The sequence below is a fragment of the Poecile atricapillus genome, chromosome 1, assembly GCF_030490865.1.
Source record: "Poecile atricapillus isolate bPoeAtr1 chromosome 1, bPoeAtr1.hap1, whole genome shotgun sequence".
Taxonomy (NCBI): domain Eukaryota; kingdom Metazoa; phylum Chordata; class Aves; order Passeriformes; family Paridae; genus Poecile; species Poecile atricapillus.
In genome coordinates this window covers 142,316,257-142,343,947 of record NC_081249.1, presented here as the reverse complement: position 1 = coordinate 142,343,947, position 27,691 = coordinate 142,316,257, and the positions used below count along the sequence as shown (strand labels likewise).

General features: G+C 39.6%; 1 protein-coding gene across 1 annotated transcript in view; it reads left to right on the top strand.

Moving 5' to 3' along the window:
* The first annotated feature begins 3,858 nt into the window (after positions 1-3,858).
* The window catches only part of CSTPP1 (centriolar satellite-associated tubulin polyglutamylase complex regulator 1), a 78,997-nt gene continuing 55,164 nt past the window's right edge, over positions 3,859-27,691 (top strand). Inside the window, exons 1-2 of the mRNA XM_058829653.1 lie at positions 3,859-3,975; positions 13,332-13,434. Of these exons, the coding sequence (XP_058685636.1) occupies positions 3,930-3,975; positions 13,332-13,434 (149 nt within the window). The 5' untranslated portion in view covers positions 3,859-3,929. The remainder of the gene's footprint in view (positions 3,976-13,331; positions 13,435-27,691) is intronic.

Genomic DNA, 27,691 nt, shown 5'->3' with positions numbered 1-27,691 from the left:
ATGAGAGGTTTTTATGGGTTTGCAGCTGACTCATAAATGAATCATCCAGCTTCAGTGCCCTTGATTTTTTAAATGACTTACAAAATAGAATTCTAATTTCACTTACAATATTTCAAATAATTTACATAAATAATAGCATGTGAAACTCTAACTCTCCATTTCTTCAGATCTCTCCTCAAAACTTACCTCTGCTAATGTGCCAAAAAATAATAGATTATCAATAAAGATTGACAGTTGTTTAAGTCAATGTTTTTCTCTTCACAGTATAATTTGGTTTTCATGTGTCTTTTTGTTACCACACCTGCAATTTTATTAATTATTATGTACAAGGAAAAACTCATCTGGAAAATACATGGGAAGCCTTGAAGAACACAAAACACTATCAAAGTCAAAAAAGCCAAGCTCTGCACAGGACAGACTCTTAGCTGACTATGCTTTAAAACAGGATAAAGCTTTGGACGCTCAAAGGATAAACAAAAAAGGCCAGAGACATTTTCTCAGTGTTTCTGTGAAACTGCCTTAGACTGATTTCACAGTCACATAGAATAATACTGAAGACTGCCCACAGCTTAGTTCTTTGCACATTTCCATCAGTGACTTGAAGAAAAAAAAAAAAAAAGTTTGTTTCTTCAAATACACCTAAAAAGCTGTATTGTAACTACCTTAGTAATAATTGTTGAAATTCTAAGCAAATGAAGAATTTCATTCCAATAAAAGTAATAGAAGCCAGGCCAAGTGACTTAGTCTGTTTAAAACAAGGCACTTCCTGTAGAATTTTTTCTTAATATCTAGTCCTGTTTATTATTCTATATAATACTCTATCTGAAAGAGGAGCTGTTTCTCAGGAGAACTTTGTCTAATAAAAGGAAAATATTTCAGTTCAACATTGATAGTATAATTCGGAAAAATGAACATAAAATCAGCAGAGTGTAAGTTAAGCAATTAACATAGTGGGGGCAAAGTATGTGTTTCTGGAGAAAAACAGAAATCTGATTTTAGCAAAGTTGCTGAGAAACGCAAAACTTACACAAAGGTGAGAGGTTTTCAGTCCATGCATCTTAACATAATAAAGATATTTTATTTCATTCCATAATTTAAATTACACCACTATTTTCAAACTTGTGGTCAAATGGACTCTTACATAACTAAGTTAGCCCAATTTACTAAACGTATGATTTCTGAAATTCTACTTACACCACACTTCGAAGTGAATTAAGCCAAATCAAATCAAGATCACGTTAAAAGAGGGTGTGCACAAAATGTACCAATGTAATCCAATTGATCCTTCTTGAAAGACTGATTTGGATACCCAAATCCCTGGTAAACAGAATGCAGCAATTTTAATTAAGAAATGTAAGCACCACCATGATTCCCAGGGTAGATGGTAAAAGTGTACTCCATAGGCTTTCCCTGAAGTGAGATCTGTACCTCTGATAATCTGCCAAGGGGCTGTGACAGGGAAAAAGAATTTTTTTCAGCATCATTCTTCCAGCTGGGTCCAAAAGAACATTAAGTCCTTGTTAGATGTGCCCCTCTGGGGGCAGCTATTAAACCTCCAGATGGTTTCCAGTGGCCCAGAAAAGCCTTCTCAATTTATTAAAATGCACTAGTCAAGGGTTCTAAACTCAAGTTGGTAAAACAGACTTAACACCTATGGCCAAGGCTGGCAGCATTTCTCTCTTTTGAGGTCATGAGAGTTAGGGAACAGATGAGTGCTGCTGATCTGTTATATCACCTAATCCGGGCCCTGGCAAGCCAAGGGAGAAATAATAGTAAACAGGGAAGTCTATAAATGGCTCCAGAAATGACACCTCGTTTTTGTATAATTTTCCTTAAAGTTATTAACAGTCAGGCACCATTACTACTGAAACAAAGTTATTAAAACCGCCAATGGGACCAGTGTTCAAAAGGTTTCCCTTAGATGGTCTGAAGGAAATAACAAAGTCTAACCTATAGAAACCAAAGAGTAACAAGTGAAAAAAGAAAAAAAAACCCAACAAAAAAAGAACCAACAACCCCAAAGGAAAAACCAGAGAGATGTCAGAGTATGTAGTATTCAAAACTGGACTTTAAAGGCCTCAATGTGCCAGATACTGATCAAGGCTAAATCCTTGTTTACAGAAATGGTTTAAAAACTCAAAAGGAAACAGTGCACAACCTGTGGAAGGCTTCCACCAGCTCAGTTGACCAGCACTACAGAAGAGGTTTTTAAACACCAATGATATTGATTATGTGTGTAAAAATATAATCCTGTGTTTTCTCATTCTGCTTGAATCCACTTCCTTTCTAAATTCTGCTGAATTTCTGGGCTCAAAAGTATCTTGTATCAATGTATTCTGCGATCTGATTGTATCTATTACTAAAAAATATCCCATATTTAAATTTATAGCCTATAATAAAATGCACAAAGTGCAGAACTGAACAAACTGGAGTTTTGAATGAGTTTAATTGTAGCACAGATAATTTTAGATAACATAATTTCATATGTTATGCTTATCCTCTTTAAGGCAATCTTACATTTTTTCAATCATTCTTCACGCTGGAGTATCTCATTGTCTGCTCCCTAAACTATTCTCTCTGCTCATCTTTGAAATATTTATATCCAAGCTATATGCTTTTTAAGACAGAAAAAAAGACAGAGGAGTGGTCCAGGCAATCTTGTGTGGGATAATAACAGTTAAGTTATAGAATCTTGTTTGCCCTTTTTACATATGGCTGTCCTTTAAATACAGATTAAATGCCAATGCCTCAGCATTTTCCTCTAGTGGAATAAAGGCAGATCATATGCATGTACAAATGAGTAATTTAATTTCTATTCTTTTGCATTTGTCATTAAAATCATAGACAACACCTGCAGTCCCTTTTTTTCTTTTTTTTTCCTTACTCCCAGAATTACATCCTGGACTGGTATTTTTTCCTAATGGTGATGAAAGAAACTGCAAAATAACTTGGGAATTTTAGCCACATCAGCTTCTGGGAAAGAGGAGCCCAGCAGACTTGCTTCCAGCCACATGAAGAGCTCTGCCTCTCCTACATCCCTGGTACACTGGCCATTCCCAGCCAAGTTCCCAGCCAAGAACAGAAAGAGCCCTGTGACTCAGGACTTTTCTGCTCATTTGTATTTGAGACTACAGAAGGGACAGTTCCTGAGGCTCTCCATACCTGCCTCTCCTGAGCACAAGGGATGCAAAAATTCCAGCTCTGGGATAGTATGGACAGAAGGACACAACTTGAAAGGATTCCGTGGTCATACTTTCAGTCCTTGCTCTCTGGGACAAAGCTGCTACACATTAACTTCATTAACCCAGAGAAGTGGTCAGAGCACCAAGCCTGGTAGAGTTCAAGAAGCATCTGAACAATGCCCTCACACTCATGGTGCGATTTTTGGGGTGTCGTGCTCAGGGCCAGGAGCTGGACACAATGATTCTGATGGGTCCCTTCCAACTCAGCATATTCTGTGATTTTAACTTATTACAATTCACCTTCAAACCAAGGTCTTTCCCCCACAGCTGTAGTCCTAGACAACCCCTAGCAGTAGACACCTTAAATTAGACAACTTGAATCCAATCAGAATAACCTTACACACGGCTCTCCGGGAGAGCCTGCTGGCTCGCTCTCCTCTCTCTGGGGTGTCCCTCAGCCCTGGAGCAGCTGCCCAGGGCACGGCCCACCGCGGCCTCCGCGCAGCCCCCTCCTCATGGCGCTGTCCGCAGGCTCCGGGCTCAGGCCCTTCCCTCGGGCTCTTTCCCGGCCTTGTCCCAGCCCCTGAGGGCACGGGCGGCGGGGCGGCCGGGCGGCGGGGCCGGCTGTGGGCGCGGAACTGTGGCGGCGAGGGGCGTGTTCCCAGCCGGGGCGAGCGGCCGAGCAGCGCCGGGAGCGTCGGGCGCCTTGGAAACGGGCGGAAGCCAGGAAGGAGCGGCAGGAGGAGGATGCTGAGCCCCGAGCGGCTCTCGCTGCCCGGGCCCGAGTACCTGGGTGAGGAGCGGGGCGGGGAGGCTTCCTGAGGATTCTCTGTCCCTGGTGTGCTGCGGCACGGCATGGGGAGGGCTCGGCGGGGCTGGGGCGGCTGCGGCCCGGCCCGTCCTTCGCGGGGAGTGCGGCGAGCGGCCGCAGGCTGGGCCGGGGTGAGGGGGCTCGCAGTGGCCCCGTGTCTGCCTAGGCTGGGGAGCGGGCAGCACGGGCCCGTAACAGAGCGGGCTTGTCGGACGCTGAGGTGGGAGGGCTGCAGAACCCTCTCGGGCACAGGGAGCATCGCCCCGGTGCCCAGAGGTGTGGTCTCCGCCAGCAGCCGGCGGGAGCTGAGCTGCCGTCTCCTCCACTGCCCGCTTTGGTGACGTGAGTAGTAACAAGCGGCGTCCGGCCTTTCTGTGATAGACTTCACCCGTTACCCACTTGTTTTGCTCGCAGATCTGTGTGAGCATCCCTATTTCATGCTCGTTTCCCAGCAAAGGGAAGGAGCGCTGCTCTTATGTTGCGAGATGGTTCGAATGCTAGCTTTTGTTCTGAAATTAGGTAACATTGGAAATGTTTCCTACATAAAATGAAAATCTTTCAACCTGTGAAGCAGCTACCTTTGAAGATGACATCCTTCTTAAGCTGTCTCTAACGGCTTGATGTTCCAGGAAACTAAGGAGCAAAGTGATTTGATGTTAATGTGTCAAATAAAAATAATTAGGATGGAATAAAGTCAATATGACTTCATTTAATTGCTGAAGAGGAGATGAATTACAAGTAGTAAGCATTTGGATTGTGTTCAAGAGAGTGTTTGTGAAGTGAAACTCTTCAGCCATTACTTCCTAGGCACAAGAGACTGTTCGATAGTAACCCTTATAAAGGTATACGTGATTTTCTATTATTTTCTTGTACAAGGGATGGTCAGAAATGATTCTTTTGTGCTACTTGTTCCATCATGATTTTGCCATTGCTGCAAGTCAAAATGGAACAAGAGTATAGAAACACTGCTGTAAATGGAAAAGCTGTATTGCAGGAAGCACTAGACTAAAAAAGTTTTGTTTAACCATTTAAGCAAAGGAGTGATCTAAGTTGTCTTAGAGTAGAATTGTGCTGCTGTTAGGGTGCTTTGTGCATACCCGCATAACTGTAATGCTGTTCTGTGTCAAGGAAACTCAAGGCAGAAGAAGGTTTGTTTACTGCTCTATTCAGGGTGACTCTCATGGGACTCGCCTCACTGAAGTTCTTATTGCTGATTTCAGTTGTGGAGCTTTGGGTGTTTGAGAATAGCATCACAGTGCCATGTAGACACACTAGACATGCTCCTTTGGGTTTATGCTAGTCTGTCACATTACCTCAGCATTTTCAACCTACATGCTAATAGAGAAGTTCATAACTTTTCCAGAGTAGCTCTAGGTTGAAACCTGCAAAATTTCTTTTTCTTAATGAGCCAACTTGGTTTTAGGTTCTTCTAATTGTTTTTAATGAAATTGGCACTTTTAATTGGGTGAAACTTGTCAGGATTGAATCCCTCAAAACAATGTAGGAAGCAGACTAAAAATACTTAAAGTGTGAAAATAAACCAGTTTTCTGTTGCACATCTGAAGCTAAGACATGAGATTTCTTAGATGTACGGGATTGTTAGGTAGAAGCAGCCACTTGTTTACTAGCCACTTAAGTGAGCCTCCTTTTATCTCTGTTCCGCATGCTGATTTGGAATTCTCTTTTCATTTTGTACAAGTTTCTAAATTGTTCTGACATTGGGGTCAGAAGAAAGACAAGTGTGACCATATTAGATTGAGGAATAACATGTATAATAGTCTGTTCTGTTCATTACTTAGTATACCTTGGGTTTAGATTGCAGTTTCTGCTGTTAGAGGGGAGGAAAGCATATTCTTATTAGATATAAATATTACCAAAACCAGTGTTTCTGCCTTCATGAGACTTTGTAACTTATCAAACTGTTCACAGATCCTGAGGAATTTGGTGTGTATTAGCAGTAGGAAGATGGTTAAAAACCAAAACAAGACAACCTCTAACTCCCCCTCCTCCCACCCCAAATAAACACACCGCCCCACATGTTTTTCTAAGTTGCTTTTCTGTTTTCTATACTGGCATTCTGAAATCATCATTAATCACATTAGGTGTTCTATTGTGCACTTCAAAGTTTTGTTAATACATTTGTCTGAAGTGGGAGATGTAAGGAACTGTGATAAATTTCACTTTCTGTAATTTCATTCTGAAGTTGTGTTGCCCTAGCTTAAGGTATTCTCTTACTCTCACAGACCAGATGACTCTGCCATTTCTGAACTGGAATGGGTAACTCACCCAAACCCTTCTTCCCCTCTTCCCTTTCTCAAGAACCAAAACCAAGGCCAATGTATAAATTGAGCAGCCAGAATAACATAATGTGCTACTTGCTGTGTTACTCCACACCCCCTTCCCCCCCACCATTTGAGATAATTCTTCTACAACCAGTTAGAATGCTAAAAGGGAAATAAAAGCAGTTGTGAGTTAAAATAGAAATGAACAGGGAGAGAATTACATATTCACTTAAGATGAAAAATAGTTGCAAACCTTTGTTATGCCAAAGTTCCTGGAATATAAAAATCAGGGCAACATGTCTCGTGCCACAATGAGACAGTAAGTAGAAGAAAAGAGATGGCCCATCACTTAGTGAATAGCAATGGAGATGAGGTCTGCAGAATTGGCAGAAAAACTACAGTGAAGATGATGTCATTACAAGTAGGACATTATAAACAGTATTTTCACTGAATAAACAACATTTATTGTTTGGGTATAGTGATGATAATGTGTCTCATTTGATGGATGCGACTGGAACTACAGTAGGCAGGGTTTGAGACACTTTTTCATGCCTTCCTCATTATGGTTTAATAACTGGTGATTGCTCAGTTATTTATAGCAGGCAGTGGAGCACTTAGTGTATTGTTCTGCTCATGCAGCTGTCTCTGAAGCTTCATATTGTATTACTTCCCTGCTCTCCTTTCCTGTTATGGAGAAAAAGCAGTAGAGTACTGCTAATTTCCAAACTCCTGTTTTCTGTGTATTCTCCTGCCTTCTACTACCCAACTCCAGGATGTTGTTACTTGTCCTTTTTTGCCAATATAAGGCATATAAGATAAGATAAGGCATATAAGATAAGGCATTTCTGCTAGGAAAGTGCCTTATCAGTAAAGCATGGGCCTATCAAGTGGCAGAAACACGGTTGTGTTTCCTCATCTCTCTCATAAAAGGTCTCAGGTTCAATGCTTAGAAAGAGTATACGTTCTTTTACAAAACTGAGCTCCCAACAGAGAACTTGAGTTGTGTAGAGACTATGCTGAAGCCTAAGGCTTACTCGTCTTCTGAACAGTCTTAAGAAATACTGATCTGGAAAGTGCAAGTAAAATAATTTCCTTTAACAGCATAATAAGCACATTGTTATCCAGACATTTCAGCTGACACTGATTCTCCTCTTAGTATAGATATTTGGTGAACTTCTGTGAAGCACTGTGGCTGAATGATCTCATGGTCTAGAAAAAGAGAAGAAAATGCCTTTTTAAAATTTTGGTTTCTTGCTCTGTTGTACAAATAGAAGTGCTACAATGTAGAAGTTGAATATAATGTGTAAGAGTTTGCTTATAGAAATGTTAATTAAATTTGAATCTTCTTAGACTCAGTCTAGTACTTTGTCCAAAAGATGGGGGTTTCACCACTATACTGCTTGCACCACAGGATTTCCACCTTAACTTGAAACGTACAGGTGGAAGCTGATCCTGAATTAGGTAGACTTCCAGAACTGGAGAGTACAGTCCTTTGTTTATGTCCCTCTGAGCATGAATAGATAGGGAACCATTAGGCTACTTAAAGCCTTATAACAAACTAGAATGACAATTTCTTCCACGAGTAATAATTTTAGATTTAAACAAAAGCCTCCAAAAACCCCAACCAAACAAAAAAGAAAAGATAGCTCAAAGATTTGCTTTGGTGAGGGGGTGGTTTCTAGCAGCTGTGTGACACCTTGCAGGAAGCAGACTGCTGGAAGGAGTTGCACAATTAAGTCAGTCTGTGTGCAGTATTTTGCTCATTGTTTGAAACAAATTCTCAGCTATGGTCAAGATTAAATAATAAATGGAAATGTTTCTTAAATTTTTTGTTGAAAGTTATTTTGAAACTTCGAACATATGAAATATGCTATAGTTACATTGTGTGAGCCCTTGGCATGTGCTCCTGAGTAACAGCACGTCTCATGTTGTGTGATACCTGTAGTATGACAAGATCTACTTGTCCTTATATATTCTGTCCTTCAAAAAACATTTTCCTTTTGAGGGTTAATAGGAAATTACGCTGTGAAGCTATGCAAGGCTGGAAGGAACCATGACAGTACAGAGATGTGACATTTAGGTTAATTGCTTTGTTCACTTCTCTTCCCTGGCCATTACTTAGCAACATCTAAAGAGATTAAGTCCTTAATGATATCTGAAAAGATTATGAAGAGCATCCTGAAAAACCATTAACACTGGAAAAATTTCCAGAGTTAATGTGATTTTGTTGTTGCAGTTTTTATCCTCACTATTTCTCTCTTGCATCATTATTGTTTTGATAATATTTGCATGAAATTGATTTTATGTTACTAGAGATGTATCTTTCCAATGTGTGTAATAAGGTGGTGTCCTTAGTTAAGCTCCGGTTTAGAACAAATAATGAAAGGGTGTTTAACTATTACCTTATGCTCTCAGAGGATATGTTCTCAGCGATTAAGAAATGCCTGAAATACTCCAGATACATTAAAGCTTGTTATGCTCTTGAGCTTCTGATAACTGAAATTAATCATAATGTTAATTGCATCAATAGTGTGTATTTTCAGCACTTCAGCTGAGAAGGAGGCAAATAAGTAAGAAAAGCTGGTCTCATTTTCCAGGAATTCCCACTCCTGATTTTTCAGCACATTCAGTTATGCCAAGAATGACCCCAACTTAACAAAAACCAAACCAAAAGAAACACACCTCTTGTGTGCTTACAAATTGCTTTGAGACAGATTTTGTTTCAGAAGAAGTCATAAGAAGTCATGTCTTGGATAATAAAACCATTATATATACACAGTATCATGACTTAAAGGTGACATCTATTTCCTTCCTTCCTTCTGAATTTCTCTCTCTGAGAATTTCAGTGCATATATTCAGTTTTGTGCAGTGATATTATTTGCATTAAATTTTCCTTCAAGACTTTTCAAGTATCAGTGCTTGTTCTTAGATTTGTAATCAAACCTACAAAGTAGTGGATTTCAATCAAAAGATTGAAACAAGTAACTTGGTGTTATAAATCCATATTGTGATATTTGCTTTCGCAAGTATTAAGTTGAATGTTATATGTTATATGCTTTTGCTATGTCTTTTTCTCCTGCTAGCAAGTCTTAGGCATAGGTCAAGAAGAATTTTGGACATTAGGGCTAGGTCCTGTCTGTATAAAGCAAGATAACCTCCAGGAAACAGATGATGAGGCCCAGGCTACTATCAACACTTAACTGCCTGCAGAAGAAGGAACCCCAGCCCAAATAAAAATGTGATAAAAGGAAATAAAATCTTTAAGATGCTTGCTCTAAAAAGGCAGATTCAGGGCATAGCCATGCAAAATACTTATTGGAAAAGTATGAATATGCATTAAAAGCCCACAGAAGGATGGGATAAAAGGAGTGTTCCAAAGATATCAGGTGTACTCCTGGCAGTGTGCTAGGGCACCCGGCCGTTTTAACCCTTTCCTTTATTATCTTTGTCTCCTAATTGTCTTTTTGTTCATATTAAACCTTTTATAATTTATTAAGTGAGTGAACCTCATTTTTCACATTGGTGACTTATAAAAAGACTATATTAAATACATATGCAAAATAATTTGGTGTGGTTATGGCTAAATGGAATTAGTTGTGATCTGTTTTAGAGAAATCCATAGAGATTGTGGATTGACTGTAGGTGGAATCCTCATTATGCCTTGTACTTGTAAGCTGAAGTCTGGCCACGCTTGCACTGAACAGCCGCTGCTCAGCCTTGAATTTGGTTCTGAGCCAAAATTGCATTCATTCCAAAATTCATTTTAAACATTGGGCATGTGAGTGATGGTGGGATGTGAGCACATGAGTATCAGAGGCTGTTCTCTTAAGTGCAGCAGGAGGCAGCTTTGGAGGAGCTGTACATGCTGCTACTGATTGGACTGAGGATCCAAATATAACATCACTGTTGGTGGTTTAGTGATAAGAATTAAGATATTCTGTGCAAAGGTATTTACTTAGCATCAGGTTATGGGCTGCCTGAAAAATCCTCTGTGAACTTACTCTGTCAGATTCTTTTGTGAAAGCTGACTGTTAGTTTTTAAATCTGACAGCAAAGAGTGTGGCACCTACCAAATGAGTGTGGCAGGCACGCTGGTTTCCTGTTTGGGGTAGTTGCCTGGGATTTCAGAGTCAAAAATTTTTGTTATAGTTTAAAGAATATGGGTTGCATCAGAAAGTTCTGTATGAGTAGGGAACTTCTGTTGCAATAAACCTGAAACAAACGAATACTGATGTCCCAATGTAACACCTCCTATATGGAAACTTCAGTATACTGGAGTTCTGTCAGGAAGAAAATTAGTAGAGGCAGAAAGCTGTTATAGCACAGGGGTATGAGTATTTGGGCTTTACATTCTGATTTGGACTTGCTGCCTTATTATTCCAAATTGGGCCTCAAAAATATGAGCAACCTTCATTATCCCTGGATTTAAAAAAAACCTATTAAAATGTATGAATCATCTCATTTATTTTGCCTAGAACTCTACAGATTTTTGACTATGCTTGCATAAACTGTTAATGTTCCGGTATGGTTCCAGTGTTTGTTATGGAAAGTAACATTTGTGTTAATTAAGGAACTACTCTTTTGCTAAAACCAGACTCCTGGCACTTTATTTTGCCTCTCTGGCCTGCTAAAACCTGTCTGCAAATTACATTTTGTTCTATGACTTTCCTGTATAGTGTAGCATTAGTTGGGTTGTAAAACATTACTTGCATCGTTCCATGGAGCTGGGCAGTCGGTGAACAGGAAGCCAGAGCTGGAATTTAGTTTGGCAGTGTGAACTGTGCTACCTGGAAAAGAGCACAGCAGCCAAAGGTACAAAGAGGGAGACTTCTCAAGGAGATTTCAAGTGCTATTTTCTTGTAACTTCTCTGCTCACAGTTTTCTTCCCTTCCCCACACCTCTACCCACTCTTCTGGGAAATAGGGAAAGAGGTTCTTTGCCAGGATCCTTAGGCTATGTAACAAAAAGCTTAAGAGAAGTACCCCTTTACAAGTAATTGTATTCAGTTGTGACCTATGTATTTTTGTGTACATTTTGAAATGTCTAAAATTCTATGTTGAAAGTTAATTTATTCTCCAGGAGCAGATTCAAAGGTTTTTATGATAGAGGTCAGCCACATTGTGCTGTGTAGCACTGTGGGACCATGCTGGTCTATTCCCAAAGGCTTCTGAGGGAGGTTTATGTCTCTAAAGAAGCAAAATAACAGAAATACGGTTCATTGATAGGGACTGTTCTATGAAAGGAGTGCATACTTCCCCACAAGCTGTTGAGAATGGTTTTGCAGTTGAGCAGAAGTTCATTCCAGGCTGAGATGAGTGGAAGTCTGTCTGCTAGTACCATTTCCTGGCATATTCTGGTACTGCTGACATCTCAAGAGGGGCCTGAGGAGATGATTGCTGAGTGTGAGATGGACTGCATCAGGAGGAGGGAGGAAGGACGGGCTGAAGTAAAGTTACCCAGTTGTTGCTATCTTGAGCCTATGACTGAGCTGCACAGACTCATTCTTCCCTCAGGGGACACAGGTGCGCAGAGCTATTTTTCTTTAATCACTCACATAAATTAAATTTATTCCTTTGCATTAAAATAATTAAATAAAGCTACGCCCTATATCTTTTAGTGCCAGATAATATCTTTAAACCTTTGGCTCACCATTTTGCTATCAGCTGCAAGGTATTTTCCAGGGTGTGCTTAACCAATTTTACCATTGTCCTGAAAAGTGTTCTAGGCAGAGAAATCCCCTGATAGCAATCAATATTCATGCATACTTTTAATCACTGTATCCACTGGGAATAATCATTTCCGGGCCTCTCCTGACGTCCACCTGCCTCACACTAAGATGAAAGGGTCTTCCATGCTGTGTATCAAGTGGCACAGGCTTGATGCTTACCAGGATATTAAACACAAATTAAAATGGTTTGGAAAATATTGATGTGGGTCTGAGGTTGGCCAGTTGCTGGTGAGGGGGTGATTCTGCCAAGTCTGGAGCAGATTGGCAAGGAACAAGAACACCCCTTGCCTTTCCTAAATTCCCTAAGGGTTTTCTCTTGCTCTTTTTAGAGCACGACACTACTTGCAAAGGTGCAGTAGGATACGTGTTTAGGATGGAGGTGTGTGGTTTGGGAACAGGGTTTGTGTGCTTTCCAGGTTAGGAATGATTTTCCTGGGTTCGTTCTAACTTGTCTTCTGATTGTTGAACTTGTAGATTTGGAAAGTCTACTGCTTGCTAGCTGGCACATCACCTCAGACTCAGCTCTTTGTTGCTCTTACTTGGTTTCTAGCCAAAAACATCAAAGGGGCTCAGTGGTAAATCTGTGCTGCTTCCTCCCTGGCAAATGCTTGTTTTGTACAGTCTGCCCCCTGCAGAAGCGGCAAAACAGTTTGTGTTGCACCAAACTGTCTTTACTCAGGCTTCTTATAAGTGAGTGTCATTCTGTGGTGGGGTATTGGCAGATCCACCATTTCTGAAATTCTCCTGTGTTTGGCCTAGACAGTTATTTGAGACCGGCTGTTGAGCAATATAAATCTCTCTTGGCGTTCAGACCTGTTCCCCACCTGCCACATATATTGATGCTTGTTTGGAAATAGATGTACTTTTATTTGCACCTTCAGGAAGAAACCTTTACAGAACAACCTTAAAGATACTTGGCTTTGGTCTAGAGGGAAGGGGAAGGAACACCTAAAGCTCTGCAGCAGCCCCATCAAAACAGCATTGACAAGCTATGTAGGAAAGATGGCTCAGAACAGAGATCAGGAACTCCTCTGGAGTAAGCATTTTCCAGTGAAACTGCCTCACAACTCTTTATCTTCCTTCAATACCAAAATCTCAGAGGATTCTAAAAAAGAATCAGCAATGTTAATGCCTAACTCTGTATAGCCAGGAAGGAAAGCAGGATTTAGGTGATGAATTTTGCTATCCATTTCTAGGAGAAAGCGACTCTAATTGAGGAAGCAAATGCTTGCTGTCTTGTGTAAGGCACACAGCTGGGCTTGTCTGGCTCTGGACTTTGCAGATCCCTAATATTCTAACTTCTGTCTCTTATTCTCTCTTATTTGCAGCTCAGCGACATGTCCTCACATACATGGAGGATGCAGTGAGCCAGCTGCTGGAGAACAGAGAAGATATTAGTCAGTATGGCATTGCCAGGTTCTTCACTGAATAGTAAGTACATCAGGATGCTGTTAATAGGGCCAGCCTGATGGGGCTTTTGGAAGCAGAATGGAGCTGGACATGTGCTGATTATGTTGTGAATGCTGGATTTTACTGGGTTAGCCAAGGGCTCCCTGAGCATATTTTGGAAATGTATGTGGGTTTTGTACAATTCAGTACCTTTTCTATTACAAACATTCATGTGAAGCAGTCACTCTGGGGAACAGCAATTTTAAAAACATGGAAAACCAAATTCTGCTTGTCTTGGTCAGGACTGTTAGTACCAAACTGCTTGAGAAATACTGAAGTGAACTGTTTCACAGACTGCTTCTGGTTTCAGCAGCACTCATTCTTCCTTTTTCTGAGTATGAATTAGAGCTGTTTGTCTCCTTGTGTGATTGTTGTCCTGTTGAATGCTTTAATAGGATGTCTCTTCTTTATTTAAAACCTGCATAAGTCCTTAAATACTGGATGTGGGCACTATCTCTTCTTGCTAATTTGCAAAAAAATTCTTTAGGGAAAAGCTGTGTGCTTTCTATCTACAGAAACAAGTTCAGTCAGTAAACAAGACCTTAAGAAAGATAAAGAGCAGGATTACAATGACCTCTACCCAGTGACAGGATTTCTCTACCAGCATTGAAGGCAAGGTGGCTTTGAAATACCCAGCTGAAATTGTCATTCAGGCATCTGCAGATTAGATTTAGTTTGCCACTAATTTCAAACTGATGCCTCTGTGCCTTTTCAAAACTTATGATCATATATACTTCAAAAATGGAAAGGTGAGCAAGAGACCATTTACACAGTGAAACTGTTCAAAATCCTTCTCTGTAGTATTTCTTCAGCTTGACATAATAACCATTTTCTTCTCACTTCCTGTTCCTCTTCTACCTTTGAAAGAATAAGTAGTGATTCAAGACGGTTATCACAAACAGAACAGAAGGGTTTTCCATAGAGGAAAACCCTCAGATTGACTTAGTTGCTGGAGATCTTGTTTTTCCCATTTATTTTCAGAGATATGATTTTTATGATGGTTTTTTGTTCACAGTGTTTTGTGGAGTTTCTGATTTCATGAAAGACAGGAAAAGGCTGCATGTTCATTCATTCTGTAATATAGACCTAGTAATTATCTTCTTTCTTTTATAAAATATCTCGAGTTTAGCAAATGAAACTGTGTCCCCATACCAAAGCACAAACAAGCTTAGTAATTTTGAGAACTGTGAAGATTTGAAATGTGGGAAAAATTGGAGAATAAATGATAGCCAATATGGGTATAGAATGCAAAGTTTCATATTATGAAAATGTCATGTGTTCTGGCTACCAGGGCTTGGTGGTGAGCCCTCACTGCCCAAAAGATTTCTCTTCATCCACTCAACTATCAACATTTGTTCTGGCTGTGCTTTGAAGGCTACACTTCTCTCCCAAGCAAATAAACTTGATCTTTAGTCTCAACATCTTCAAAGATAACTTGTGAGATTCTAGAAGGTTTGTGGGCACTCTCCCAGTATTTTCCTTAATCCATGTTTTTCTGAAGGAGAGGATTGGAGTGTGCATATTTTGAAGTATGCTGCAGTGATTTGAGATGAAGGGACTTGGTGTTAGGATGTCCAGACATAAAATCAGAGACCTAGCCCAGGGTTTAGAAAGCTAGCAGGCAGGCCCAAACATGTAACTTCTTTTAAGTGTTTATGGGGCAAAAAAAATACTACTGTAACTTTTCAGAAATTGAAATTAGTCTGTCAAGAACAGGTGTTGGATATTCTTCAAACTCCTCTCAGAGGGCTTACTTTTCAATACAGTGGTGTTCCATGGACCTCTCCACTGGATTCACTGCTGAAGAGCAACCTGATGGCATTTCCATTATGCATTGCAATGCCCCGCTTTACCTTAAGTCAATTCATGTCTTTGAGCCAGTTATGACAAGTTTGGTTTTTTGGGTAATTAAGAAATTTTGTTGGGATTTAGCATACCCGAGTGAAATTTCAGAATTGAAAATTATGTGCTCTTCTAGCTCTGTGTGGCTCAAGCAGTAAGTGTTTAGCTGGCAATGAGAATTTCCAGTTGTCTCTAAGAAATGGAATTGAGTATGTATTTCACTGCTATCCACCGTCTAGCCCTGTGATTGCTGATTGCAGAGGGCTGACCTTAATCTCTACAGTTTTCCTTCCAGAATAGTTTTACTCTTCAAGGATAGTTTTTTCTCCCACTTTATTCCAGTATTCATTTGTCCCAATCATGTGGACATCTGCTTTCAATCTTGGGAGTACCTTGAGGCTTCCCTCATCTGGCTCACTCCTGACCCTTACAGGAATAGGGATCAATCACCTCTCTGCCAATTAATCCACATCTTTTAGTTACACAAATAAAATTATATCTCTCTTAGGACTAATCTTGATCTTATAGATATGCTGAAATGCTACTGATATTTGTTCATTACAAGCCTGAGAAATCTCAGCCCTGCTCTTGAATATCCATGAAATGCAGACTCTTGAAAACCCTCTGTGTAATTACACACTAATGCTGCTTTGCTTCTTCCAGCCTAATGTCCGTGCCAACATATCTTAAAGGAACATGTTCCCCCTATACATTATTTATCATCCTGTTTTCTTGATCTTTCCTATTCTGAAGAAAAACAGGGCCCCCACGCTAATGCATTTGATCACGCAGAGGGAATGTTCATAGCATCCCACTTTGTATTTTCTGGGCTCTTAAAAGGAGTCTGTGTGTCTTTTTGTTCATTTCAGCTTAAAGAACCAGCAAAAAAAAAATGATGAAGACACTTCCTATGCTTTACTTTTCTTGCAGGCTAACCCTTTGCCTGAAACTTTCTCTTCCAGCATGCAGGTACCTGTGCTGCTCTATTCAAGACTCTTTGGAAAGCTCAGAAATAATAGCCAGTTGTAACTTACCTTGGTTAGGAAACTGTTTTTTCTGTAACTTTAATTGTTAGTTTGATAGATCAGTCACAAGTGAACAGGAGACATGGGAATGGACTTGTTTTGTTTTGTTGTTTTGGGTTTTGTTTTGTTTTCTTTCTTGTCGCAAAACACTTATTTTCTTTTGTTTCTGGTGAAATGTCTCCTGACCACCTGCCATCTGGAGCATGATTGTGAAAAACATCTTGCTTTTAGCTTGCAGATGTAGCACTGCTTCCACTGGACACTGCAAACTGATGTCTGAGATCCGCTTTCTTCTGTTAAGGATGTTTCTTCTGCCTCTACCTTGAACGCCCATGCTGGGTCTTGTGTGACAGTTTAACAGTATTTATCTGAGAAGGCATCTGTGATGTGTTTGACAGGACTGAGGGTCAGATGCTGCTTTTAGATATGTTGTGTGCCTGGCAGTTCAAAATACCAGCTCTGCAATGTGTAGAGTCCTGTTTTACAGAAAGGAACATTTGCGTTGTTCCTAGTAACAAGACTGCCAGTGCTGTATAGTTTGGGATCCTTGGGAAGGAAGATGTTATCATGGTGAGAAGTATCAACTTCTAGCAATGAAAGTACCTCATTTTCTTTTGCTATCTGGGTTGGCTGGAACAATTTGTTCAACTCTTTCCTTAGGGACAAATACGATACCGCCCCCCTTGGCTTTTTCTGGCAGTAGACACAGGCTTTGGTATCAGACAAACTTTTGCCTTGTTCAGTCCTTTATTGCTGTACAACATTACAGAAATAAATCTGTAGAGTAAACAATGTCCTCCTCTTTAAAAAAGTCTCAATACCCTTGAGGGTGGAGGGCAGGGGGGAAGGGCCAGGAACAAGACAGATGGGATGCCCATGAGAACTAAGCCACTCACTGAAGGCAACCTTAATTGGCAACTGGAAATAAGCTGAATTATCTGATTATGAAAAGGAGAGATTCTTAGAGCTAGCTTAGAGCCATCAATTTTCTTTTTACTTTGCATCTGTGTATGTAGGCCTTATCATCGTCATCATCTTGCTGTCATCTGCTCTGCATCTTTCCCCTTTTCAGAGTTACTTGTTTTGTCTTGTTTGCAAGGATAGTGTAAGCTCTTCAAGACAGAAATGATATTGTACTGCATGTACTTTACAGCACCTAGCATTGTAGAATGTTGACTCTGTGCTTTGTACAATTACAGTACAAACAGCAAAAACAGTAGTGAGAAGGTCCTTAGGGCTTTGACAAGTTGTGCCAGATTCCCTTCCTGAGAGATGAAGCCATTCATTAGGATTTTTCAGTACAACTGTTTGGAGGAGAGGCATTGGTTGTTGGGGTTTTTTCGTGTTAGTTCTTTGTGTTTTGGGAAAATCAGTAGTATCTGTGAGGTATTAATACTTTTAGGATATTACCTAAAATATTGATATTCTCTCTTATACAATCTTTGGAACAATTGCAGAAAACCCCACAGCATTTCATATATTCTTCAAATTCTGTCCTGATTCCTACTTGTCTTCTGCTCTGGAGAGAAAAAAAATAAAATTATCCCACTCAATGCAAGACTGCACTGAGCCATGTGATTGGTATCAAGCTGCTGCTGTCAATGACCTAGCTGTGCAGCAGCCCTTTGGGCTGAAAATCTCAGCTGGGATAATGTACTTGATGGTTCCTGACAGGCTTTTACTTGGGATTCCTTGATCCCTAGGGCACTGCGTAAGACTGCTGTCTGCCTCTCCTTTGCTCTTCAGTTATCAGTGGAAAGAGAGTGAATATGTGAACTCAGACACAGTATTTGTGCCAGAAGCTCTGAGGAGGTTTTGCAGCTAATACGAATAAGTTGCTGTGAAAGAAACATTTTGAAAGTGTCTCTTCACAGAGTACATGGATTTGCAGGACTGAATTTGTTGATAAATCTTTCTGGTGAACCTAGAGTAATTGCATATTTCTCCACTAAGAATGTTGCTAATGGACACAAAGCCTTTCTGCTAGTACTTTTGTTGCCTTCCAGTATCACCTCTACAGAGTAGCATTGTCAGAAGGGCAAACTCTCTTTCTTGTAATTGGATTTTTCCAATGCACCTTAGAAATGGGATTTCAATACCTCCTGCCCACTGTGCATGGGGTATGTATTTTGTGTGAGAGCTATGGAAGATCTGGGGGTTGTGGATAACTCTATTTAAGATTTAAATTATGTGAATTTTGTCTGGAACTTGTAGATCTGTTGCCCAAAGTTTTTATTATAGAATTGTTTTATGGCAGAAACAGCATTGAGATTTTGATATGACAGCGAGGATCTATGAATTCATTATTTTCCCAGAGTTATTTCTCTGTAACAAACATTGCAACAAGTCCCAACCTGACAAATATGCTGATTGGGATAACTGCTGTTGAGTAAACAGCTGGAAAAATGCATATATTAATTTCAATAGCACAATTCCCACTGTGGTTTGTACATGTTGCTAATATATTAGAAAATGTAGTATTTTCTTACCTTATTCTTGCGAGTCTTACAGATGAGTGGATACTCAGATGTGTCCCTTGCAAAGAAATACAGGGGGATAAAAAGGTAAAGAATCTTTTTGGTTTTGGTAAACAGGATTATCTTGGAAGAAGTGTAGCAAAGCAGTAACAGAATTGAATTTAAAGCATTTACCAGTGATGCTCTGTGTGGTAATATACTCCACGTAAGAAACTTCTCATACTGTTTTGATGACAGAAGAATCTGCAGGGTTTGCCAAAGCATATGAATGTTAGCACTGTAGCCTCTCTGAAGAGAGGTAATTACAATTTCCATGTGCAGTGTGATCAGGTCATGATGCTCCTAGTATAGATTCATTGGAGTAGCAATGCAGTCTTTGCCCACTTCTTTTCTATTAGTTTAAATCATGGAATTACATATTTACTTGTGGTCTTTTTCAGAATACCTTCAGCAGGAGTTGGCTGACTACTTTATGGAGACCTTATGTAATTTGGTATATTTTATTTGTTCTCATAGCCTTGAAGGTTGAAATGCAACACACCTGCCATGAAACTGAGCTTCCTTTAGGTTAAAGGCAACTGCATACAGGCGGTGTGGATAGCTAATAAAACTGGAAAGAAATTTCCCAAATGCCAGAGTCCAGGAATGTGGGAAATGGTACAAGCATCAAGACAAAATATATCAGAGTTAACTGTGTTTGTGCTTTTTCTCTGTGCTAGAGTTGAATGTACTATTCTCTCTCTAGCTTTAGGTTTTAACTCTAGTAAAACTCTTGGTTTTGCTTCCAATTTTTTATTGCTTTTCATCATATTTGCTGATATTACTAGTTCAAATTTGGAGAAGTATATGATCCCAGCTGGGAGTTAAAATCACACTTTTGTGACTTCAAATGTATGAACTTATACAGGCTGGGGGATGAACAGATGGAGAGCAGCCCTGCCAAGAAGGCCTTGGGGATATTGGTGGATGAGAGGCTGGACATGAGCTGGCAATGTACATCACACCCTTTCTGGGATGTCACAGAGTCTTCTGTTTAGTTTTACTTTCTCCATCAGTCTGCTTTTTTTTTTTTTTTTTTTTTTTTTTTTTAATATCTGTGATATTGGCTAGTTCCTGCTGTGTTCTTGCATTTCTTATCATGCATCTCTGCTGTGGTTTTGTTTGTATCCTCGCAGAAGTGAAAAGGCCCTCAAGTCAGAATTGGGGAGTTCTAGAAATATCCATCTTCCACTGAGGAAAAGTCTGTAGTAGAGTTTGCCATGATGCAAATTAGATATTCAATGCTGATTGACAAGCAACTTTCTCCATCAATCTGGAAAACTGCTCAATTGTGCTTGCTGAGTCACTGTTGGAATACATAGGAAAATATGAGAAAGATAAATAGTGATATATCCACCACAGATGTAGTGGGACTACTTATGCACACGATCTGCAATGTGTATATAAAGCAGTAATCTCACTTCATGCTTGGTCACATGCTGTAAAGATTTGATTTCCTGCAGTTTCTCTAAGTGTTTTGAAGAAAACTGTTTTAGTAATGTGAAAATGGGAACTGGAATTCAGTAGAAATGCACACAAAAATAGCAGCTTTGGAAAAACATAGCAGTGTAGAAAGTTTGGTACAGTATATTTCCCCATATTATATGTGGGGGCTTTAAAATTATTCTTAAGAATGAAAGTCACAGTTTTATAATTTTCTGTTAGAAATATTTTCTTTTTAACATACTATTTCCTCCATTAAAGCTTTTGATGTCTCAAGCAGTAAGAGTACCACTGTTGGATACATGGTAACTTCATGAACAACAGTACCTCTCTCTGTATTACTAACTCACATGGTTTAGCTCTTGTTTTAATGAAGCACTTTGGCAGGGGTCTAGGCTACTTTATGTAAATAGGAGATCAGTTTTAGAGTTCTCAGCTTCCATCTGTCTAAACGTAGAAGGCTTTCTATAAAATTGGAGTCAGTTAGTGTAAGTTTGAAGAACACTTTATTTTTTCCCAGAAATATTTTTAAGGAAAAATGGATCAGAATTGAAGTCAGGGTTTGGGGTTTTTTTGGTTTTGGTTTGGGTTTTTTCCCCAATTTTGTGTTGATGGAAGGACTTCCATGTTTATTCTTTGGCTGCAAAATATTGAGGCATCACAGAAAACCCTGAGGAACATTTCTAATTGCTTTGCTAAGAATATATGTGTTCTCTTGTGGACAAGGCCAGCAAATGGAAAAATTTTCCTAAATTAGATATGCCAAACTGTAAAAATCAGCAAATGTTTGCAGCAATGGGATCTGCTAACATCCCATAATAGGATTCCTTATCTCTTACAGGATAAAATCCCTTAACCATGTCTGCATCTCCATGTATATCAATCACTGAAAGTCTTGCAAGCCTGGAAAATGCATTTTAAAAATGTGGTTTATCTTCCTTTTCTTTAAAAACAAAACTAAACAATAGCAAAAAAAGCAAAAAATCTAGTTTCTAGAAATCTGCATGTCTTCATAGAGAACCCGAGATTTTCTGTGCGGTGCTGTATTGAAACCATACAGATCCCAGAATACATTAACTTTAGTGACTTGCAATAACCACATGTCTTGCAAATTTAATGTTATTGTGTGAATTAAACAAACTGTAGCTGGTCAACACTGTAGCCAAGCAGTTGTAGTGAGCACAAAGTGGTTTAGCTAAGCAATCTCCAAATGCAGAGTTAGCATTAATGTCAAATGATGTAACTTCATCTATATTAAGGGATTTTGGCAAGATTCATTTGTTGCCATGATGAAAATATTGGAAGCTGCTCCGTCTTTGATGTGCTATAGTTCTTGCCAAGGCAACTGAATAGGTGAGAGAGTACCAGTGGTAAATTTTTTCTTCTGAAATTCTCCAGTCAGACCAAGACTGAAAGGAGCAAATACAGATCTGTTTGCATGGCACCAGTACTGAATCTCTTTGGAACAGGTATTCAGTTATATTTCAGTATTTCATGCATCATCACAGTCATAACATAATTGTGCTGCAACCTTTTAAAATAACTAAAAGTCTAGTTTATAAAACATGGAACTGTCTTGCAACATTCAGAATGGAACAAGAAAGCCCTTACTTGTACTTATACTTTGGCCTCAGCTTTCTGGGAAATCAATTTGCCTTTACTTGGCATTTTACTTTGATCTCAGGAGCGCAAGATGGCTGCAGATCTTCAATAATTTTCAAATCCATACTCCTCCTTTGGCGGACATTTATGCTTTGGTATCAAAATCCATCTCCAGCCAATGTCAATTCCTTAGCTACTTTCTGAACTGTTAGATAAGAGGAAATCAGAATGTTACCCTGTGTGGCTTGTGTTTTTAATAGTGTTTTTCATTTTTGTACCATCTTCTCACCCTTGCCACAGGTTCACGTATGGTTTCTGTGGCATCTGGAAGCTAGTGAATGAATTCCACAGCATGGCAATGAGGACAGAAATACCTGTTGGTTAATAAAGGAAACCAAAGAATGGAAATTATGGCTGTATGATAATGAAGCTGACAGAAGACTTGCATCTCCCATACCCCCAGAACACAGAAGGTTATAGAGCAGTTCGGAAGGAATTTTCTTCTTGCCCCCAAAATGTCAAGTTGGACCAGTTTGAGCAAATACTAAATAGATTAGCTGGAGAGTTACCAGTTTTCCTTGTGTAGTTATAAATCTGGATTGGTTTATTATTTATGTATTTAGTTTAGGTTTGGGCAGAAAAAAACAGGTTTTTTTTGAGGAAAGCTGGGTAGCAACTTGCAGTGATCTCCATAAAAGCTAGTTATAATAGTGTTCATGCAGCTGTTCCTGTGGTGTGCAACTTACAGTCTCCTACTGTAAAAACTAAATCTCTGTTTATACCAGCAAGACCTCTCTAGACTCGTTGAAACACTGTGTAGTCTGAAATTGCACCTGATCAGACTGAAAGAGCTGGTCATGGGTGATTGATGCTTATCTGTGAAGGCTTCTTTACTTTTCCCTTAAGCACCTTGGAGGGCTTCTGCAGGGCTATTTACGGTCTTTCATTGTATGCCCTTTCCCATCTTCCTGAATACTAGGCTTCCCAGCTCATAACTCTAAGAAGAAGCTTTATTTCACCGTAGAAAGGGGCCCCAATATGTGGCCTATTATATCCATATCAGCTTGCTTACCCTTTTCAAACAGCTATTGTGTTTTAATAGGGCCCTGCCTGGCAGGGGGAGTTCTTAATTCCTGCTATGTAAGAATGGTCAGCTTGAGTTACAGCAAACTGCAGGATGCTGCTCTGATCAAAAGGCCTCTGTTTTTAAAGATCCCTGCATCCCCACCCCTCCCCATTTGCCTTTAATTTTTTTCTTTTTTTTTTTTCATTTTTTTTAAATCCTCGGCAAATAATTTAACGCAGTACGGTTATTTTAGCTTGTGATTTGCAAGCCTTGAGGTGTTAAATTACTGACCTACCATATGAAAAATTAAGGGAGAGGGACTCTAGAAAAGATGAAGACTTTCTGGGTAATAACAAGCAAGCACAGCAACTCCTTTAATCCTTTCCTTCTCCAGAATCTGTAAACTGGTCTCAGAGGGTTTGATTTGCTACAAAGCAACATAACAAAGCTTGTTCACTGCCTACTCTGAGCTGTGTCACAGGTGCTGTGCTGTTCATTTTCTTCATTTCGGTACATGGGATAATCTCTGTACCACCTGTATTGTCTGCCATGAATACAGATGTTCCTAGCCTATATCAAGAAGTCTGAAAACGCATAGTTAAAATTTGTGTCACTCCTTTCCCCCTTCCCACACCCTTCAGCTGAAGTTAGCTGGAGAGGGTGAGACAGAAAGGATCTCAAAAAATCCAGTTTCTGTGTTTGCAGTGCTATATCACCCGGTCTTGACAAAATTTTGTAGTGTAATGATTTCCTATCTGCCTGCTTGTTGAAAAAACCAACTCTTTACCCTTAAAGCCAGTCATCAGGAATAACTTTTAGCATCTGTTTTGTCTTAACACATTGCTGAGGAAATGCCTGAAAAGCACTACTAATTTCATTAGAAGAAGATGGTGGTTTCCTTGAGGCTGACCTCAGTGTCCCAAGTTCTAAGATCTGTGGAATTTTAAAAAGCACTTGGAACAATGGCTTTGAATTGAGGAATGCTCGTGGTCCTACACTACCTTCCATGGGTGATAGCTAAAAAAATAGTCCAATGATTTGTTTTGTAGTACACTTTAACCAAGAGGTGAAGAATAAAATGATCTTAAACTACATTCATATAGCAGTAATTTAATCAGTACAACAGTGATTTATTTTTTCACCCAGTTATGCCTCCAGTTTTAAGTGTTCCCTCTCAGAGATCCTTATAGGCAAGGTAAGCCCCACTTTGCTATCTCAGAGCATAGCCTTGCGCTAAATGCAATTGGTCATTTGGGGGATCTTTTGTTGTGGATAAATTATTTAACAACAGAAATGGCCTGGGTTTTAAAGCCTTTTGTATTTCAGTATTTTCTATTGCTAGAGCTAGTTTTTTGGTACCCATTGTAGAACAGTCTCTAATCCTAATACTCCTGGTTATTATCCCTATGCTTTAGCTCACACAATGATGCAGTCTTGGAGCTCTGGGTTCCTTTCAGATGGAACTAAACTGGAAGATGTACTCCTTCTGCAAATGAGCATTCAGTCAATGGGACTAGATTAGAACTAGTCCAGAGCATGTGTCAAGAAAAAACAAATCTTCCACACTCCTTTCATCTACAGATGTTTTGGTCAGTCTGAACATAGCCTCTGATAGCAACTTAGCATTTGAGACTACCTTATTTTTGCTTGAGACACTCAACTCGGTTTTAATGACTTAGACACTTGTGTAGCTGGCAAGAAAAGGGTGTATGTGTGTGTGTGTGTAAATGGTTCATGCTCAAGAAGCCTTCAAAATTTTTTCTTCATCATGTTCTTGATAGAAAATGTAAGCAGTAATGCTGTCAATTTAGAAAAAAATAGTAATTGTTCCTTGTTTTCCATTTGGTAGAGGAGGGGTCCTGGGAGCTTGTTCAACTCTTTGCATGGTAACCTAAGGTGGTACCTGCTACAGGGACAGCAGGGTCCTGGCAAGCTCTTCCATCCTTCTTCAGGACTTGGGACTCTACATTGTGCACATTTGGCTTTGCCTGGGTTCAGCAGGCAGAGGCTAACTGCTAAAATGAGTTTCAATTGAGATGTTACCATAGCATCCTGAGACTTTTACAATCTATTTAGAAGTCCAAAGGTTTGAAAAGAGTACTTGAAAGTTTCTGGACTCTGGCAGGTTGCCAAAATGTAAATACACAAAAGACAAAGCCTTATGAAGGCTGCTTTGTTCAGAGAAGCAGCACCTGAGTGCGAGAATTCCCAGCACAGCCATTTTTGAGAGCTGAGGCTGTTTTATCAAAGTCTCCTCCCAAACCTTTTTTCTTCCCCTCACATGCATGTACCATCCCACAAGCATTGCATGGGTGTGCTGCAAGATGCAGCCCTCTCAGCAGTGGTGTTGGAGGAGACTGTTCTGGGTTTTGTCTGCTCTGGGACATGGGAAGGAAAGGAGGGAGAAAGCATCCTGAAGCCCCTACTGTAAGAATTTCTTTAGATAGCTCCATCAAATGAGAACCTTGCTTTATTCTTCTCTTGTCTTTCTTCAGGATTTTCTCACAAGTGAATGGAAAAAGCTGTTTTGTTACCAGAGTATCCAGTTGCCTGACAATTCTTGTGTGAAATATGAGTGCTCACAGTAAACTGGTATTAACTAATGAACATTCAGTTCAATTTGTAGTCTTGGTTTCAGCAAGACAAATAAAATTACATCATTAGTAACTATTGTTACTCTTCCAATTTGCCTTCTCTATTTACTGATAATGTAGAGGACTGAAGCAATCATTAGGTTTGCAAAAGGAGGCTTGGAGACTAGCACAGTTGTTGAAAGCTTTCTTCTGGAAGGAATCTCTTGCAGATGGCTGTACTTTAAATGCCTAAAAGGGGGGAAAAGAGCAGTTAACCAGAGAAGTGAAAAATTATTTTCCCTGCTTTGGATTCCTAAACCCATTTCTAAATGATTGAGGACAAAGTAATAACTTGTTGAGGTACCCTGTTTTTTCCTGTCTTTCTTCTTCAAATGTGCTGAAAAGCTCTGGCCATTTAACTTTGCTAACAGTATGAGCTGCTCAGTGAGGAGGACAGATAGAGGGAAGACTGTACAATCCTACGGGAAGAATTTCAGCAGCTGTTCAACTTGCTGAGAATGATTGAGCTTAATGGTTAAGTTTGTTCCTTTATTGTTGGTATCTTGCTTATGCCATTTCTCTGAGTGCAACTTGTTTCATTTTTGTATTCAAAAGTAATCGGGAAAAAACGTCTGTTTGCATGTGTATTAAAATCAAGGTAAGGTGTTGGTCATATGCCCTACCGACTGGTAGAATACGTGTAACAACTTTGGGTTGCCATAATTTTTCTTTGATCCAGAAATGCTTACCTGTAAGATTGCCACATTAATGGTAACTTCATCTCTGGGCAGCTGTAAAAAAAAAGGTAGCCAAGTTATTTTGGTACTGCCTATCTACCCATGATACAGAAATTTCAACACACATCGTTTATTCAAAATATATGGTGTTCCTGTTCCTTATAGTGACCTTGACCCTGTCTGAGAGTAGATTTGTTATTGGGCTGCTTTCTGGATAGCTCCATCATGGGCTGGCTCCTTTGAGCTGAACTTTTACTACTTATAAAAAGGAATTTATAAAGTAGGGTTTCTGAAATGTAGCATCTTAACTGGGATAAAATTCTGACTCCCAGGCTTGCAGTCTTGAGCTTTTGGGGGAAAATCTTTCCACTGTATAGTTAAACAAAATCCTCCTTTACTCAACTGGCTGGCGGCATTTGGCTGTCAGCACATCCAGGTGTGCTGATGTTCCAGCATATCCACCCACTCTTTTAACTGAGTAAGCAACAAATGATATCATACCCTTCTGCCTGGTAGGTTTAGAGCCATGCCATGCTGAAAATGCAAGTGACTGGAGTTTTTGCTTATTAGAAATAAGGAGTAATGTAGTAGGACTGTCTGTTGTGAATTAATAGTAGATTAGCTTCATGTCTGGACCTTTCCGTTACAATTGTGCCAGGATCTGCTTCCAAAATTTGCATGTTCTGTAGATGTTCTGAGCAGTATAATTTGGTGCATTTAATTGTATCATTGTGCCTTCATTTTCTTTCTCTTCCAAAATGTCTCCCTTATGTGTATTATCTTTCTGAAAGCTGCCTTCTTCTATTACAACAAGTTTCTTCTTTTTCATCTGTAGCCTTCTTTTCTCCATCAGTCTGTCAAATCATCAGCGAAACAATGCAGATCAGAAATGAAAGAAGTCGTACAGGCTGTGGTTTGGGATGAGAAGATCTGAAATTCCATTTCCAGCTTTGTCACAGGCATCTTGTGGGACTTCTTGCAAGTTACTTTACTGTACTCTGAACTTGTTCACTCTAAGGCAGTGAGCAGCAGCACTTTGTAATGAATACTCTTTGCTCACAGTGGTAGTCATGTAATTTTGGCATATTTTGATCCAGCACATGATTTATTTATTTACTTTAATCTCTTGGGACAATGGTTGTGCTTTACTTTGCATGAAAAAGGTTTCATAAATATGAAATACTGTATTTGTCCATGATATTTACAGAAATAATACTCCTGATTCCAGGATTCAAGTGTCACGAGTGTTTCTTAATCATAAATTGATTGTACTTATTTTATTTGAGTTACCTTTCCTTCTGGGTAGGGGGGCTAGAGACTGTGTTCTGTACTACCTTTCAACACATGACAACAGATTGCGTTCGCTCATGTGTCTGAGAACCACGATATTAAAAATGAGAAATTGTGATTCCTTTTGTAAAAATTGAATGCCTTC